Source organism: Sphaerodactylus townsendi, linkage group LG05 (assembly GCF_021028975.2).
Source record: "Sphaerodactylus townsendi isolate TG3544 linkage group LG05, MPM_Stown_v2.3, whole genome shotgun sequence".
Classification (NCBI taxonomy): Eukaryota; Metazoa; Chordata; class Lepidosauria; order Squamata; family Sphaerodactylidae; genus Sphaerodactylus; species Sphaerodactylus townsendi.
In genome coordinates, this window is record NC_059429.1 from 43,612,272 (window position 1) to 43,630,352 (window position 18,081).

Here is an 18,081-nt window from a genome sequence, read left to right on the forward strand (position 1 = left end):
TGGTTTTGCTAATTTCGCATTGACTTTATACCCCAATTAGCTGAACGAAAGCTCTCCCTCTCACAGACCTCTTGCAGCACTAAGGGTAAAAGATCCACTGTCCATGAAGCCGGGGGCCCCTTTCCTGGTCTGAAGAGGTGTCAAACAGCCTTTCAACTCTTAAAGTCTGCTTTTACCACCGAACCTATCCTAAAGCACCCTGACCCCAGATCTCCCGTTTGTGGTTCCGCGTGGATGCCTCAGGACAAAGCACTTGGGGCAGCCCTGTTGCAGAAAAAATAAAGATGGTAGGAAGCTGGTTCCGTGTGCTTATTTATCAAAGAAATTCTCTGGTGCTGAACTCAACTGGACTGTAGGGGATAAAAGGAGACTGCGGCCATCAAGTAGCCTCTCTCCACTTGGCGCCACTGGCTGGAGGGCTAAACACCCCTTTCAGGTTTGGTGGGATCACAAAAACCTGGCGCTCTTTCCGCCCCCTCAAGATGTCCATAAAACAACTCCGTTGGGCGATTTCTTTTTTCGTTTCTCTTTTACAGACCATTTTTCCCCAGGAAAACCAATAGAAACTAGCTGGCCGCGGCTCAGCCTACCCGAGGGGGGTGGAGCTGCCTTCCGAGACATTCCACGCACTGGTCTCTCCCCCTCCCAGGTGGGGCTGGCTGGCACCCGATCTCAACGTCCGCTCCCCCTTCACCCCCCATTCCCAGTCTCGTCTCTCCTTTCCTGCGGGAACTCGAGGAGGCGGGGCTGCACGAGCCTCCAGCGGAGGAAAGTGACTCCCAATTGCGTTTGGAGAGTGGAGTTTGGCGGAGGGGGGAATGTTAATGCGATGCCTCCCCCCCTCCGCCATAAAGCAGGTTCTTGAAGCCTGCCACGATGCCCCTCGGCTGGACATTTTGGCTTTCACCGAAACTCTGCATTTGGCCCGCCCGTCAGTTCTGGTGGCGCGCCAATGCGCAAGGACATTGGTATATTAAAGGTTGCTCGGTTTGTGCAGAAGCCAAAACCATTCGGGGAAAGCCCATGGGCTGTTGAAACCTCTCCGGTGGCCTCCGCCCTTGGGAAGTCATCTCCATGGATTTTATTACAGATTTGCCGAAAGTCCTTGGCAACACGGTTTTGTGGGTGGTGGTGGACTTATTTTCCAAACAAGCCCATTTTATTCCATGTGCTTCCATCCCCTCCGCTCCTAAGTTGGCACGGCTGTTCATTCAACATGTTTACCGTCTACATTCCGCCCCCGTTAAGGTGGTCTCCGACCCATGACTAATTCATTTCAAAGTTCTGGAAGGCGTTTTTGGGGTTGTTGGGGGCCGCCCGAGTCGCCGCCCTGCGTTCAAAGTGGCGGTGAGGCGGAGAGGAAGACAGAACCCTAGAGCAGTCTTTACGTTGTTACACCAACTACCACCAAGACAATTGGTGCGAGCTCATTCCGTTTGCGAATGTGCGCCTATAACAATGCGGTTCATAGCTTGGTACAAAGAAAACCCCCTTTGAAATTGTGTCTGGTGGCTCCTTCCCGCCGTTGCCACAATTACCCGCGACGGCTTTGGACCCTCCAGAGTTTCAACAATGGATTTCATCCCTAGCCGAGGGGTGGAAATCGGTCCAGACCGCCTTGCAACAGGCTAAGGACTCCCAAAGCTGCAAGCGGATAAGCACCGCTTCGGATTTCCCTCTGCGTGTAGGCGCTTGGGTGTATTGTCTACCAAAAATCTCAGAGGCGTGCATAAATTTTTCAACCTTGGCAAAAGACTCGTGGGACCTTTTCAGATTACTAAAGTGATTAATGATGTCACTGCCCGATTGGATTTGCCTAACTCTCTTAGTAACATTCATCCTGTCTTCCATTCCAGTTTGCTCAAGGAGGCTCCCGCTTCCGATGCCTGGCACGACCAAACGGAGAGACCCCCACCGACTATTATTGATGGCCACAAGCACTCTGAAATTGGCGCCATTCTGGACTCTCGCTTTAATCGCAAGCGGCTTGCAATATTTAGTCTCTTGGGTGGGATATTCCTCTGGGTATAATCAATGGGTTTATTCCGAAAATATTGACGCCCCCACCCTTATTTCTGCTTTCCACCGCGCCTTTCCGCATAAACCTGGGGGGGAGGGGTCTTCTTTAAGGGAGGCAGAGTGTAAAGGTTTCAATGGTGTTGATGGTAAAGTAACCTTGAGTGCATTCCACAGCCCGGGCGATGGGCCAGCTTCAACTGCGGAGACTTTATCTCTGCGCGGGAAATGAGGTCTCCGTTCCCATGGGAAGCCGGGAGGGGGATGGGTTGGATAGAGTTATAACCTGTGCTTCTGGCGGGAAGTGTCATTCCTGCCACTGCGTGTACTTGAGCTTTCTAAGATGTCTGAATAAACGGTCTTTTTTCACCAAAGAGCCTTTTATTTCTGCTTCTATGGAATTTCTTACAGGGCCTCCTCAAACAGAATATTAGTATACAAGGAGGTAACATCCATCGTTACTAAAACAGCTCCTGAAGGCACTTAGAGGCCTTCCATCAATTTAATAAAGTGACTTGTGTCTTTAATGTAAAAGTTAATGTATCTTTTACAAAAAGCTGAAGCAAAATATTTACAAACTGGGCAGTAGGTTCAATATCCTCCGACTTGGGTAATTTTCCTATCCTTTTCTTGCGTTTGTGAATTTTCCTTGATTGTATGAATTTTATACTAATGACTTATCTGTCACTGATTGTAATGCTTGTTTCTTGTAGATTATCCTTAACAGTATTATAAATGCGATTCTTGGGTATTCATTAATCTGTAAGTATAACAATTTTATTTTTGGGACTGTGTTTTCCTAATGGACCTTATTATCTATGTTTTTACATGTTGTTTTCATTTCTTTCCAGAATAAGCCTTGAAGTTGTGACTACGAGGTCGGCATATTATCTCGATTCTGGCCAGCTTATTCTAATATTCATTATTGTTTGGAGGCTTTTTGCTACATTTGATTGAATGCCAACCTACTTAATGTTGCTATAGTTCTATATAAGTAAAAGTTTCATTTTTGCACTCCAGTGGGAGGCTTCTTTAACAGTAGTTGTAGCCCTTTTAGTACAATTTTGTCTTTTGTTGGTTATCTGAACCCCCACCCCCACCCTCACCCCAGCATTAACAAGTATTCCTGCAGCCTTGACAGCAGGTATCTTAAACAGCATTTTCATTATTTCAGGATAAACCATATGCATTACACTCTCCAGTGTTTATAAAGACAGCAATCTGTACAGAGCAAAAGATGGCTAGAAAGAGGACACCTACTCCAATTCGAAGTCCCACCTTCCAACATCCCGAACACTAAGTTGTCTGTTAAGACTTAGACACACTATATGATCAGAGCTCCAGCTAAGGAGAAGCAACAGGAGAAGCAACCACATAGCTCAGGGTAGACAATATTGATTTTATGAAAAAGTTGTGATCCAAGTTTCAAAAGCAGTGGAAATTATAGAATGTCAAATGTGGAACAGTATCTTATTACAGAGTGGACAGATGCATATCTAACAGATCTGCAAGGATGCAAAAACAGCATCTTTTGATAGCAGCTTCTTCAGAACAATGCCATAATAATTTTATATCCTTGCAGATTTAGCCCACTGCATTAAGGTAGGTGGGAAAATAAAGTTTAGGAATTGAAAGAAGAATTCTTGGGTTAATTAGGCAAGCAGTTTTGGAGTTTTATAGAATACCCAATGGGACTGTCCTCCTTATCTGGAGGCTTGGGAAAGGAGAAACAGCAGGATGCACATGAGCGGGAGATGAGGTCAGACTGGCCTGGAATGGGCAGGTTAGCCAAGGAAGCAAGAGTGCAGTGAGAGCTCCAGCAAACATAGCCCATTTTCCATCCTGAGGCTGGGAAGAGGGGCCGATGGAGCGGAAACCACAATAAAGGGCAGGGGGCCAGGGTAGGTGCAGCAGAAGCCTCAAAGCTGGTGACATTTTAGATTATTAAAAAATGTAACAGATTGTTCATCACCATCTCTTAATTCTGTGCCTGTCAAGATTGATTTAGTATTATTAACTCTGTTGCCATAGATTAAAAATGAATTTGGGGACAAGAAGCTTAAATCCTGCACTGCGGACTTTGGATCCCGTATGTCATCAGCATACAACAGCATTTTGGTAGTATTTTGTTGGAAATTAATACCTTTAATAACCTAGTGCTGTTGTATCATTATTGCCAAAATTTCAATTGCTATATAAAGTAATAATGGTGAGAGCAGGTACCTCTGTCTCACTCTCCTTTTCAGCAGGAAAATGTGCAGTGCTACTATTATTCACTATTCTGGCCCTTAGTGCTCCATACAACAGACTGAACCAATTACAAACACTTTGCCCATCCCAAAAGCAGTCAGAGCTGCTGTCTAGGGTCACTCTTGGGCCAGGACCTCCCAATGGTCACAAAGAGCTAGTCAAATCTGTCAAATGCCTTCTCCACATCTACAAAAAAAGAACACTGAGGTCACATGTCCTGCTTTAGCAAGGTTTATTAAGTTAACCAGCCTTCTAAAATTCCAGGACATGAATCAGCCTTTTAGGAAGCCTATCTGGTCAAGTTCTATATAGTCATCCAGTATTTTATTTAGTGTGCTTAGCAGAATAGTTTATAAGATTTTGCAGTCAGTATTAAGCAGCAAAATAAGCTGACACATCATGTGGCTCTTTCCCCTCCTGTAAGGTAAGTGCTGTTTTTATCTGCCCAGTATTTTGAAACTTCTCCCATATTTTGCAAATGAGTGAACAGTTTTTCTGAACATAAGACTAGTTCCTCAGCAAAACTTCTATCAAATTTGTTGCTGAACTCATCTGGACGAGGAGATTTATCTGTTTTCAAATCCTTGATCGCTTCTGTTCCTTCTGTTCTAGAGCCTATTTGGTCTAATAATTCCCTGTGTTCTGCTGATCATAGATTATTATGAATAAATGAATTCCCCAGATAAGCCTCCACATCTCAAGTGGCAGAGCTGGGAATCAAACCCGGTTCCTCCAGATCAGAGTGCACCTGCTCTTAGCCACTGCTCTTAGCCACTACGCCACTGCTGCTCCTGGGGTAAAATAGACTTACCCCCATTCTTGACTCAAATCTAGCTCTGCAACTGACATCCGAGGAAGACAGCAATTTGGTTGGTTTGAATTCTTATGAGCTGCCTGCCACACATTACTGAAAGGGGTAAGGTGCCATCTTAACAGCAGATGGGGTCTGACCCTAGCCTTCCCAGGAGCTCCAGTGACCTTCAATTTGACAGGTGAATTATTTGGAGAACATTAACAGACTCACTAGTTCTGAAAGTAGATGTGTACTAGGCATTCAGCTTTTAGATGTGTACCCCCCCCCCCAAAAAAAAACTCTCTACTCCTTTTCTTTGTTCATTAGTTTAACCTTCACTGTGTTTTTTTAATTATTATTTTTGGGTCCTTTTTATTTTTTGGATTCCCTCTTAAGAAATCTTTTTCTTACTGGATCTACCACAAAGAGGAAAAATCAAGTAATCTAAATGACGACTACTGTAGATCCATATTATATCATTATTGCTGTTTAGATGTATTCTTTTTTCCCTACATCTTTTTTGGTTTTGTAACTTTCTGTGGAAAATAAAATTTTACTTTAAAATAATAATAATAAACCTAGCTTTGCAACTGTTATCCATTGCTTCTAGAGCTTCTACTAAATTGTACTCTGGATTATCCCTTAGCACAAATTGGATACAAAATATCAGCTCTATATACAGCTTTTAGCCCACTGGTAACTGGGTCTTTGTTGTGCAAACTACTGACATTCTATATAATTTGCTAACTGTATATTTAACAGTATACTAAGGAAAGTTATTCTAGTCTAAGCCCATTAATTTCAAAGGACTTATACACAGGATTGCACTGTAAATTATTTTCCCGGTGCTTTATGGCCTTAATTTGAAATTGGTTCTTATAATGTTCTTGAATGTTTTTATTTCTCTACATCTACAAAAAAGAGCACTGAGGACACACGTCTTACTTCAGAAAGGTTCATTAAGTTAACCAGCCTTCTAAAATTCCAGGACATTAACATTCTTCAATGTTATTAGCTGTCACAGGAATTAATTTTTTGGTACCGAAGTGTGATATAAGTGCTTCAAAAGAACAATTTTGAGCTGCCCTGCAAGGCAGGTTAGGCTAAGAGTAGTGTGAATGACCCATCACTTATCCAGCTTCCATGTAAGAGTAAGATTTGAACCTTTTGGTCCCAGATCTCAGTCTGACACACTAACCACTACATTTTCTATATCCATAATACTAACCACTATGAATTAAGACCAGATGAAAGGAAATGGAATCGTTTCTGAACATCAGTACCAGAAGTTTAAGAGATCTATAAACTCAGGAGTCAAGTTTGCTGTTTAATTTACAATGGTCTACTGTTATAAGCATTCAAAGGTACGTGTTGAATTTTTATCTGTTCAACTGTCAGGGTGCCTACTTATAGGTCAGTACAGGTGCAATTTTGGTTTGCTGGTAACCACAGTTAACCATAATTAGTAGGGACGGACTGTGGCTGGGGGGTAGATTCCATAAAGCACCTGTCTGCAAAGCAGAAGGTCCCAGGTTCAATCCCCAGCATCTTCAGTTAAGAGCATCTGGTAGTAAGCGATGTGAAGGATTTCTGCCTGAGACACTGAACAGCTGCTGTCAGCCAGAGTAGACAATAGTGTATGTGACAACCCACAGCTCTGACTCAATAGAAAGCAACTTCATGGGCTATTCAGGTGCCAATCCAAACAGATGTGCCTCTCTCAGGAGCCCCTTCCTTCTCTGGAGCAAACCTCCCTCCTTGCTTAACCACCACTGAGCAATCTGTCGGCACTGATGTTACTTATAAAGATAAAGGTAAAGTTTCCCCTTCAGTCATATCCGACCCTGGGGTACCACGGCAAGCAGTGATTTCATAGGCAAGCCGTGTTTGTGGGGTAGTTTGCCATTGCTTTCCCCAACTATTCTTTACCCCCTAGCTATGAGCTAGGTACTCATTTACCGACCAAGAAATGGATGGATGGCTGAGTTGACCATGAGCCAGCTGCCAGGATATCTGACCCACAGAGGGCTCGAACTCCTGACTGTGTAAGTGGCAGTGCAAGCACTTAACCACTATGCCACGCAGCTCCTGACATTACCTATAGGTAACTGCTAATCAGGGCTTCCTTTAAATCAAGATTTGAAGCTGCAATTAAATGGGTTTTATATCCTGATCTAAGAGAAATCCTGAATTGCCTTAAATTCGGTGCTAACAAATTGCCTAACTACTGTTCAGATGGAGAAATTCACTTTCAGCAGAAAAGGCAACAATGAAGACCGATTCAACTGCAATGCAGATTGTTCTCTGGTGTTTGCTTTTTTAACTTTTCCTATTCACATTTTTTTTGTTCAGAATAGAGAGAGATTCAAAGCACACAGATTTCCCACAAGCCAAATCAGAACCCTTGCTCAAAATCATTACATCAACTGCACTGTCAAGCCAGATTAATCTGAATTGCTTTGTATGCATTGTGGCTGCTCTGTATTTGTAGCAATTTAAAATTGCCTACCTTGGCTCCCATATGACTTACAAACATGATGCTTACCCTTGAAGAGTGATGTGCTCTTGAATGCTTTCAGCCCATCTCCCATTCAGCATAGCAGAAAAATAACTAGATCTGGCACATAAAATGGCCCTGGGAGGAGAAAAGAGTAAACATTATTCTACTAGATACAAATATTTATTTTAAGAAAGCTGTTACAAAGCATTGATATTCTTTGCCCTTTACAAATTAATGTGTGTCTGCTCACTGCATACTTATTCCTTGCATACTTATCTCTGGCAATTTTATCCAATTTGTCACAGAAATGAAGAAGAATGCTAACGTTCTGAAATGCCTCCAGTTTCTTGTCCATGAATAGGTCTGGCTGAGGTGTGGAAATCCTCTTGAATCCCTAAGCACCTGGGATTTCTAACACCTTGTGTGCCAGCAGAATGCTGCTTCCCTTTTAAAAGTTTAATGTCTTTTTTCTAAAGAGGAAATATTTTTGAGGCCAGATCTGCAGTATAATATATGCTCAGCTATTAACACTGCATTTTAACCACTCTTTTCTATTTTAGAAAGTTTAGAGAGGAACAATGACAATATTTTTAAATGTCTCCTTTCTCAAAACTAAGCTTTATCCTAAAGAAAAGGTCTCAAGAACGTGAAACATTCTGAGGCAGGTTGCCCCCTGGGGAGTGAGAAGTTCTCAGGAGAAAAGTACAGCCAGGAAAACTCAGACCAGGTTGTGAACCAACAGGGGCTGAACCCAGAGCAGCAAGAGCCCTTGCAGGATGAACAGCAGGCTAGCAGAGCCCGAAGCACCTGCAGAAGCGGTGGTTGATTATGGACAGGGGAGCTTACCTTTTCTCTGCCCTGCCATGGCCTCAGGCGCGCGCCTCAAGTGCTCTTGCTTTCCATGGAGAAAGCCGAAAGCAAGAGCAATAGGCGCGAGGAAGTTTGCTGCACCAGAGTTCAGTTGCCAGTATGCCTCAGAGGCTTCCTGTGTAATTGGTCAGTCCATTCACCCAGCCCTGCCCCAGCTGAGGTGCCTCAGACTAGTAGCTCACCTGTGCCCTTTCATCATCAGAGACAGTAGAGATCTGCTGCAGGCTACAAGGAAAAGTGCACATTTGCTGCTCAGAGGAGGCATCTCCTTCAGCAGGAGGAATCAAATTCCTCACAGGATGAAGGCTAAGCTCCTGGGAAGCCCTATATCTGGGAGGACTGCAGACCACACAGGCCTGGATGCAACGAAGCAAACTGACTACTGCATCACCTCCTCCTTTGTGAGCTCTGACCCTTGAACAGGACCTCTTGACTCTGAACCTGTGTGACAGACCCTTGACTTGGCTTTCTTGGACTTCAGACTGCTGTTGTCGGCTCCCTCAGCTCCCTACTTCGCTCCAGACACAGCTCTGTGATGTTACCTGAAACCTCTAGCCAGCAGCCTAACTCCAGATACATTTTGTTTTAGGATTTCCAGCCTCCAGATGAGGCCTGGAGATCTCCACCTACTGCTACTGATCTCCAAACTACAAAGATAGGTTCACCTGGAGAAAGTGTCTGCTTCAGAGGGTAGCCTTTGTAGCATCCACATATTCTGTATTTCCCAGGCTCCACCTCCAAAAGTTAAGGAACTTCCCAGCCCCTCCTGCTTCACATGATGTCTGTAGTGGGGAAGGGAAGGAGTTCGTAAGCTGTTTTGAGACTTTTTACATTTGAGAAAAGCAGGGTATACATCCAAACGCTTCTACTTTTCCTATATAGGTAAGTAACGCAATACCAAACCAAGGTTTGGCATTATGCCTAAATCAATCTGCTTAGTTATCTGTTGCTTAATTCATTTTCAGTCTTGCATCTAGCAAAGGATTTCTCTGATCTGCTGGTCAGATCCTGAACCTCATATTCCTGAACACAACTTTAGTTCTAAATTGAATATTTAATAGGTCAGAACTATTAATAGGTCAGAACTATAAATAGGTCAAACTATTAAGACTTGCATCCTAAAGTAGCTCATGAATCTGAAACACAACTGTGTAAACAGGTCAGATGCAAATAATTTATGCTCAGTTTTGTTAGATTTATTGAGCTACTCCAGAACTACACTTTCAATTTCAGGAAAATTTCAGCAATTGTTATCTCAACTTGCCCTTATTCAGCTTGTATAAAATGCAGCTTCTACTAATCTGTTTTGCTCAGCCTTGGCCTAAGGTTGGGCTTGACATTTCAGGTAAAAGTAATATGCATACGGAATACTACACATTCACATACACTTGTTTTCTTAGCAGTTAAGATGTCTGCATTTTTCACATTGTAACAGGAATCAGCTACCTCAGCAGCATTTCAGAATGTAGCATACAAATTTTCTTTAGGATCTTAAGGGCCAATTTTTCATACTAATCTCTTTGGAAAATCTCAAGCAGCACTAGGTTCACGCAAGACAACATATGCAGTATCCCATATCGGAGTTGGATTTTCTTAGTACATATCAAAGGTCACTTTTAATGCATGATAGCAGGTGAAGAAGTGGACACCCACTGGACACAAGAGAATATTCTCATCAATTAATGTGTGAACCAGACTACATTATGGGGGGGGAAATATACTTATTTTTCCCACCTTTGTCCTGATGAAACATGGAGAGAATGCTAGCACACCTGTAAAATGATACAAAATACAATACTTGCTTGAGTTCTACATGTTGTTGCCTCAGGAGAAAAATCTAATAGCCTTGTTTTAGAAGTTGGATTGTTTCTTGAAATACCTGTGCCCTTGAAACGGTTTTCCATCAATCCAGATAGTAATATCTGAAAACCAAGATTTCTCGTAGAGCATCAACAACTCTTTTCCTAAATCAGATGCGGTTTCTCCTTTATAATTATCTGAAGAGAGAAATGTCCTGTTTAATATGGAAATGTTTTGAAATGAAACCAAAGATTTACAGTGGTATTATAGAAAAAGAAATATTTGTGCAACAAATTGCAATTTAAGAACGAGCAAATGGTTTGGTTTATTAGATTTCTATACCGCCCTCTCTTTACACATAAGATCCCTGTTGCAATCCCTTGCACCTGCAGTTTAAAATATATGTTCAGATAACAGGGATGAGCAATGATCTAACTCAGGGGTCTGCAACCTGCGGCTTTCCAGATGTTCATGGACTACAATTCCCATCAAGTGGCCACGCTGGCAGGGGTTGATGAGATTTGTAGTCCATGAACATCTGAAAGCCGCAGGTTGCAGACTCCTGATCTAACTTGATATAGCTTCATGTATGTGCCTCTGCTTGGAACACTTCTGTGATTTGCAACAGATAAAGGAAAGACTTTTCCAATTTCAGTGTGCATAATAAAGTGCTCTGCTTTGTGACAGATCTCCATCCCACCAATTCAATGAAATAGTTAAAAAGGAATACTGAACTTAAGCCATCAGTTCTGCTCTTACAAACACTAGATATAAACATTGTGGCATCCCTACAGCTATGTCCTAAGTAAGACTCGTTGGTTTAAGATTTCACATTAAGAATATTAATCCTGACACTGCTAGTGGAATAACTGCTAACATTGTCGGAAATGGCAAACAAACACAATGGCATTTAGGTAACAACGAAAATCCACGCAACACCATTTTAACCTCACCTGACACAGTCACATTGCCTTCAGCATCAACAGTTTCTTCAGAAATTTCATTTGCAATAAAAGAAGCTACAGCTGCTGTTTCCACAGCTCCACTTGGGAAATTCTGAGGACCAGATATCCTTCCATGATCTGGATCATCATGTAGATTGGTGAATTTAAGACTTTCATCTTCCTGAATTAATCTAGTCTGTGATATCTTTTTCTGGAGAATCACTTGCTCGGCCTCTTTCACATTTCTATCAGATGAATACACAACCCTAGGAAGAGAGATTCAGACTGCAATCTTTGGTGCACTTACTTGGGAACAATCCCCTGCTGAATTTAGCACAACTGAATTTCAAGGACACATGCACTGGACTGAGCTGCAACACAGTTTATGAATAGCATAATACAAAATTTTGCACAGTTGATTCAAGACATGCATTAGTTCTTCATGAGATTTGGTAGAAAAAATAAAAGTAATTTAATTCTAGTCTTCAACTAGTTAGCTAAAATAAAAAAAGCAGAATCTGAAGATACACTGTCCAATTTAAAGCAAAACAATTCATAAGGAATGCAGCATTCGCTAATGTTTTACTTATCCCAGCTGTCCAAGTGATTTGTATAAATATGATTGTGCCAAACGTAAAACCTAATTATAATTGTTTTGAAAAGTGATCTCTAATTTGAGATATTTTAATCAATCTGAATCAATTCAGTCTTAAATAAATGTGTCTCAACTTCATCTCAAAAGTACAATCTTGCTTACTTAGTTATTACACTGAGGTGAACAAATGAAAACCCTGGCACTAAATTTGGCCTCATAATATTTGGCTGCTCCACTGCCTCCCAAGACATATAAGTAGTAACAGAAAATATGGGGGAGGGGAATTGATGTGTTGGCCCACCACTAGGGTTGCCAACCTAGGAAATAACTGGAGATTTGGGGGTTGGAGCCTGAGAATGATGGGGTTTGGGGAAGGACTCCATAGGATATAATAGCATAGAGTCTACCTTCTAAAGAAGCCATTTTCTGCAAGTGAGTTGATCTCTATTGCCTGGAGGTAAAATGTAATCTGAAAAGATTTCTACTACCACTTGGAGATTGGCAACCCTACCAACCACACCAGAGGTGTCCAAGTCTGGTGCTTCAGATGTTCATGGACTACAATTCCCATCATTTAATTGGCCATGTCAGCAGGGATTGATGGGAATTGTAGTCCATGAACATCTGAAGCACAGACTTGGACACCCCTGCACTACACTTACTTTTTTAAAAGATGGTTCTCCAGATGCCAATTCAAGTCTTTACATAAAGGTCAATTTGCACAGAAATTAATTCAATACATACAAAACGTAGAAACACATGTGTGATTATGCTGCAGTATAATGCAAGAGCTTCCAAGGAGGACATTTTTAAGAACCTATACATTTGGGAAGGGCAGGCATGAAGAAGCTAGAAAAAGATTCTTAAGTGTAAGGCTGAGTCCTTGGTCATCAAGATCAAGACAATTCATACCATAGTATTCACATTACTATATATAGGTATGAAAGTTGGACAATGAAGGATACATGAGGAAAGTGTATTCTTTTGAAATGTGGTGTTAGAAAAGAGTTTTACAAATTCCATGGACCACCAAAAAGACAAATCAGAAGCAATTTGACAGCACAACACACACACCAACATTCACACCTACAAAAGACCCCCTTTAATCCACATACTGACCTTATAAAAGAAACTGGAAACTGATAGGAACAGATGTAATGTGCACCCAGAGAAGCCAACACAAAGGAAAACATTGCACACTGTTACTAACAGATTTTGCCACACAGGCTCACGGGCACTTCCTGGAAAATTTGCAAAAATAATAATCTATTGCAGGCTACTGTAAAAACAGTCCTGCATATTTTAAAGCATGGATTTCACCACAACTACCTAAAAGGAAAACAAATTATATACAATTTGCAATGTTCAAGAATGCCATAGAGGACAAGTGGTATTTGGGGGTTTTTTTTTTTGCTCAACTCAAATAATATAATATTGTAGTAGCTATATAACACTGCTTACATTCTTTTGAAAAAACCTCCAAACTATTTCCTAGAAAGGCTTGCTTAGCAGTATGCATGGATTTGTAGCGTGTTAAAGACTATGCATTTTGCCTTTAAGGCATTAACACTCTTGTACAAATCAGTTTTGAAAACAAATTCCAGACAGCCATTCTAAACTGTGCATTGCCATCAGATGAAACTTGTCTGTGTTTATTAGGCAATTCATAACAACCCCAGAAAAAATATGAGGCAGTCTTCGGGTTGAGCAGCCTTCCTGGAAGCTATCACACGTTATCATCAGACCATCATCTCAATTAAAGATGCAAAATTCTTCTTCCTCTTGGGAAATTAGGCTGACTGGACTGTTAACATTTCGATAGTCATTTGTGGTGATGACAGTTCTCCAACAGCAACTCAACGAACTAATCATGACTCTGGGAAAGGATAAATAAGTGTACAGAAACAGCATTATAGAGCTGTAAAATCCAATTTCCCAATATTCTATCACAATTTAGCATAACCAAAAAACCAGATCTCAACTAGAAGTGGGACACAGGTTCAGCTGTTTTCCGTTGTATACCTGACAACTGATTAATTGCTAAGAGAAGGAAAATTGTACAAAAGCTAATAATCGCTCCAGACACAGAGTTAGATTAATAGATCTCTGTATTCATCACCACTTCTGTAGAGACCATAGGAGTCAAAATACCCACAAAGGATCCCCTCTGTCTGGCCAGCAAGGTAAACCTCTGGAACTATCAATGAACGTTGATACGTTGAAGCTTTGTGAACCCATCTCAATAAATTTGCTTCAGAATTGATCAGCATGCACTGTGGGCAGGCTGCTGATTACAACACTCATCTTTCCCCTACACCGACATCCCAGAACATGAAGTTCCGCAAAGTGTTTTCATTGAGGCAAAGCTTAAGGCAGAAGTGGTTATTATCTAAAAACTCACCTCACTTCATAAGAACATAAGAAAGACCCTGCTGGATCAGACCAGAGTCCATCTAGTTCAGCACTCTGCTACTCGCAGTGGCCCACCAGGTGCCTTTGGGAGCTCACATGCAGGATGTGAAAGCAATGGCCTTCTGCTGCTGCTGCTTGTGAGCACCTGGTCTGCTAAGGCTTTTGCAATCTAAGATCAAGGAGGATCAAGATTGGTAGCCATACATTGACTTCTCCTCCATAAATCTATCCAAGCCCCGTTTAAAGCTATCCAGATTAGTGGCCATCACCATCTCCTGTGGCAGCATATTCCAAACACCAATCACGCATTGTGTGAAGAAATGTTTCCTTTTATTAGTCCTAATTCTTCCCCCCAGCATTTTCAATATATGCCCCCTGGTTTAAGTATTGTGAGAAAGAGAGAAAAATTTCTCTCTGTTAACATTTTCTATCCCATGCATAGTTTTATAGACTTCAATCATATCCCCCCTCAGACATCTTCTCTCCAAACTAAAGAGTCCCAAATGCTTCATCCTCTCCTCATAAAGAAGGTGCTCCAATCTCTCAATCATCCTCGTTGCCCTTCTCTGCACTTTTTCTATCTCTTCAATATCCTTTTTGAGATGTGGTGACCAGAACTGAACACAGTACTCCAAGTGCGGTCGCACCACTGCTTTATATAAGGGCATGACAATCTTTGCAGTTTTATTATTAATTTCTTTCCTAATCATCCCCAGCAAGTTGCCTTTTTCTCAGCTGCCATGCATTGAGTTGACATTCCCATGGAACTATCAACTAAGACTCCCAAATCCCTTTCCTGGTCTATGACTGATAGCATTGACCCATGTAGAGTGTAAGTGAAGTTTGGATTTTTTGCCCCTATGTGCATCACTTTACATTTAGCTCAAAATTCCATGGAAGCATTCTTTTATACAGTATAAATTACACTAGTAATAACTGAAGCCAGTGCTCATAAGAAAGGATATAACAGCAATCACACCAAGCTTCAAATGAATTTGGGGCTTGTAGACAATACTGGGGCTTGCAGGCAATAATGGACAAGAAGTTAGAACATGGGGAAACAATATCAAAAGCCGATATACTGCTGTCTTCATGCAAGCAAGAAGCAATATTCTAGTAGATACCAGGTCAATTCTACTATTGTACCACCTACACCAGAGTACAGGGTATACCAAGATTATAGATTACTGTATCATAAATAAGTTCATTGTTTATTAAACAAATAAAAAGGCTGTGAGACTCAAGTATCTACCCACAGAAAAAGATGCTAGTTGAGACACTGAATTACTTATTATCTGGCATACTTTACACCCAGTTGCTTTCTGGGGTGGAGGGGAGAGAGAGACCGGCAATTCTGCCACATCTGTGTCAGGTATGACCGGATATTCAATCACTCTCAATGCAGAGACTGAGAAAAATTATTTGCCTTTAAAAAGAGTACCTATTGTGTCTCTGTGTGAGTTTCTACTTTTGGTTTGCATCCTTCCACCAGGAGGAATGCCTTGAAACCAGGCATTGTCAACCTTTTCATTAATGAGAGCTACTTCTGAGTGATGAAAAAAAAATCCCATTCTCCCCTCTAGCCTCCCACCCCAAGCAGGTTACCAAGTTTTGTTCTGTCCTAAAAAAAAAAAAGAACATGGATCAGCAGCGAGGGTTCCGGTTCCGGCAGGCGAAGTGGAAGCACGCTCCCAGCTCCTCCACAAGTTTTTCCTAACAATCATATTGTTTTTATTTTCTGCCGTAGTTGCTTTGAACTCCTACAAGTTCGAAGGGGTTTGAATAGTATTGCATACCTATGGCTAATGAGCAGCTCCTAGCCAGTAAATTACTACAACTGTAAAGTGTGGGAGCTAAGGCACTATCGGACGCCTATCAAATCTCTTGAGTTAGGAGCCTGGATTAACACAACCCCCTTGCCTAAACAGCATGGGGAATAGGAAACGCCGGCTCTCTTCTCCCAATTTAACTGGGCAGAATAAGAAAAACATGGAAAATGATCAGAAACGAAGTATCAGCTAAGCTCCACAGATAATTTTTTTTATTTAAAATAAAACCTTTTATTTAAAAAACTGCCTGTTGGAGACCCCTGCCTTGAATGGTAGTTCTCACAGAAACTCAGAAGATTGGCATTTTAATAAATAATGAAAAAATATTAAATATTGCATGTTAGAAATCCAATATCCATACAGGACAATGAAAAATGGGATAAGGTGGAGTCACCCCTATCCCTGCAGACATTATGAGTCCCCTGGGGCCAAAATTAACCAGACGATAGCTGGCCCATACCAAAGGAATTATAGAAATATCCTCCACAACAAAATCAGGAACAAAAACTCCATCATATGTTCCAGAACCAAAATATCTTCAGAAGGCAACATGGGTATCATGTCACCAGATACAAACCCTGATAAACAGTGGTGACCAAGGCAGATAAGAAATCTTAAAAATTTTAGTTTAGAAAAAGATGATCATTGGGGATATGACAGATTTATAAAATTATTCATCATGTGCAGAAAGGAGAGGGAGAGAGAACTACTTTTCTTTCCTGTAATACCAGAATGATTTGATGAAATTGATTGGAACGGATTCAGGACAAATATTTTTTTTCACACATTTCATACTGTCTTTTGCTTTGTTTGTTGTCTTGGGGGTCTTAGTTAATATCTGTTAATATTTTCTGTTGAAGCCACTACTGGAGCTAAAGTTAAAGATCCACAATATAAAAATCGTAAGTATATTCCTTTTAAAATAATTTATGGCATTTATTGCCACAAGATGTGGCAATAGCCTACAGCCCAGATGATCAGTTAAGTTTTTGATCTATCTATATATCTAATTCCCGCATGCCCCCCTGCCTGCAGTTACTGAAATCCACTATTGGGGGCACACTCACAAGTTTTTCTGCAGACCTAGGGAACCCCTTCGCTTTGCCGAAAAATCTGAAATTTAAAAAGTGAGATACAAATCTTCCCAATGTTTAAAAACGTCTACACATACAATGCTTCTTGGTATTAAAATGGTGTCTGGGACTGCTCCAGGCTTTAAAGTAAGTGGTTGTGAGGGCTGTCTCAGCTGGAAAGCCTGCAGGTGGCTTACTGTGGGGGGGGGGGGCGGCAGAGGGTGGCTATATTGGGACTTGGTTGGGATTAGGGGGCAGCCTCAGCAATGGGAGGATATAGGATTCCTTCTCCCAGGGAGTTTCACAGGTCCCCAACTGTTAACAACTATTAGCCACGGTCAAACAGAATCTCCATCATCAGTGATACCCTGTTTTCCCGAAAATAAGACATCCCCTGAGAATAAGACATAGTAGAGGTTTTGCTGAAGTGCTAAATATAAAGCATCCCCTGAAAGTAAGACGTAGCAAAGTTTTTGTTTGGAAGCATGCCCGTCAAACAGAACACCAGAGCATGCAGCTGTGGGGCGGAAAAATAAGACATCCCCTGAAAATAAGACATAGCACATCTTTGGAAGGAAAAATTAATATAAGACACTGTCTTGTTTTTGGGAAAACACGGTAGCATACCTCTAAATATTAGCTAGGGAGGCTTTTGGATGGCCCCTGTGGGAAACAGAACCCTGGACTGGATTAATGTTTGGTCTGAGTCAGGGATCGTCTTATTTAGGAGAAGATGGAACTGGATCCAGGGGATAGAGAAACTCTCATGCCCTTACTGGCAGGAAATATAAAGCAGTGGCAGCAGACACGGAAGGTGGCAGGAGTCAGTACTATGCATGTAAAGGTCTCCTTCAATATTGTGCAAAGATACCCAGAAAAGTTCTAAATAACTGGAAGATCGGACCAATGGGTGTGCTACTTAGAAAACTTTCAGCACTGGCATAAAATATAAATGGGAAAATCAAACAAGTAAGATGACTGGAGAGATTGATTTTGCTA

General features: G+C 41.5%; 1 protein-coding gene across 1 annotated transcript in view; it reads right to left on the reverse strand.

Moving 5' to 3' along the window:
- The window catches only part of BTBD8 (BTB domain containing 8), a 63,865-nt gene that overhangs the window by 35,418 nt on the left and 10,366 nt on the right, over nt 1-18,081 (reverse strand). Inside the window, exons 3-5 of the mRNA XM_048497365.1 lie at nt 11,183-11,439; nt 10,309-10,426; nt 7,605-7,694 (exon numbers count right to left, since the gene is read on the reverse strand). Coding sequence (XP_048353322.1) covers nt 7,605-7,694; nt 10,309-10,426; nt 11,183-11,439 — 465 coding nt within the window. The remainder of the gene's footprint in view (nt 1-7,604; nt 7,695-10,308; nt 10,427-11,182; nt 11,440-18,081) is intronic.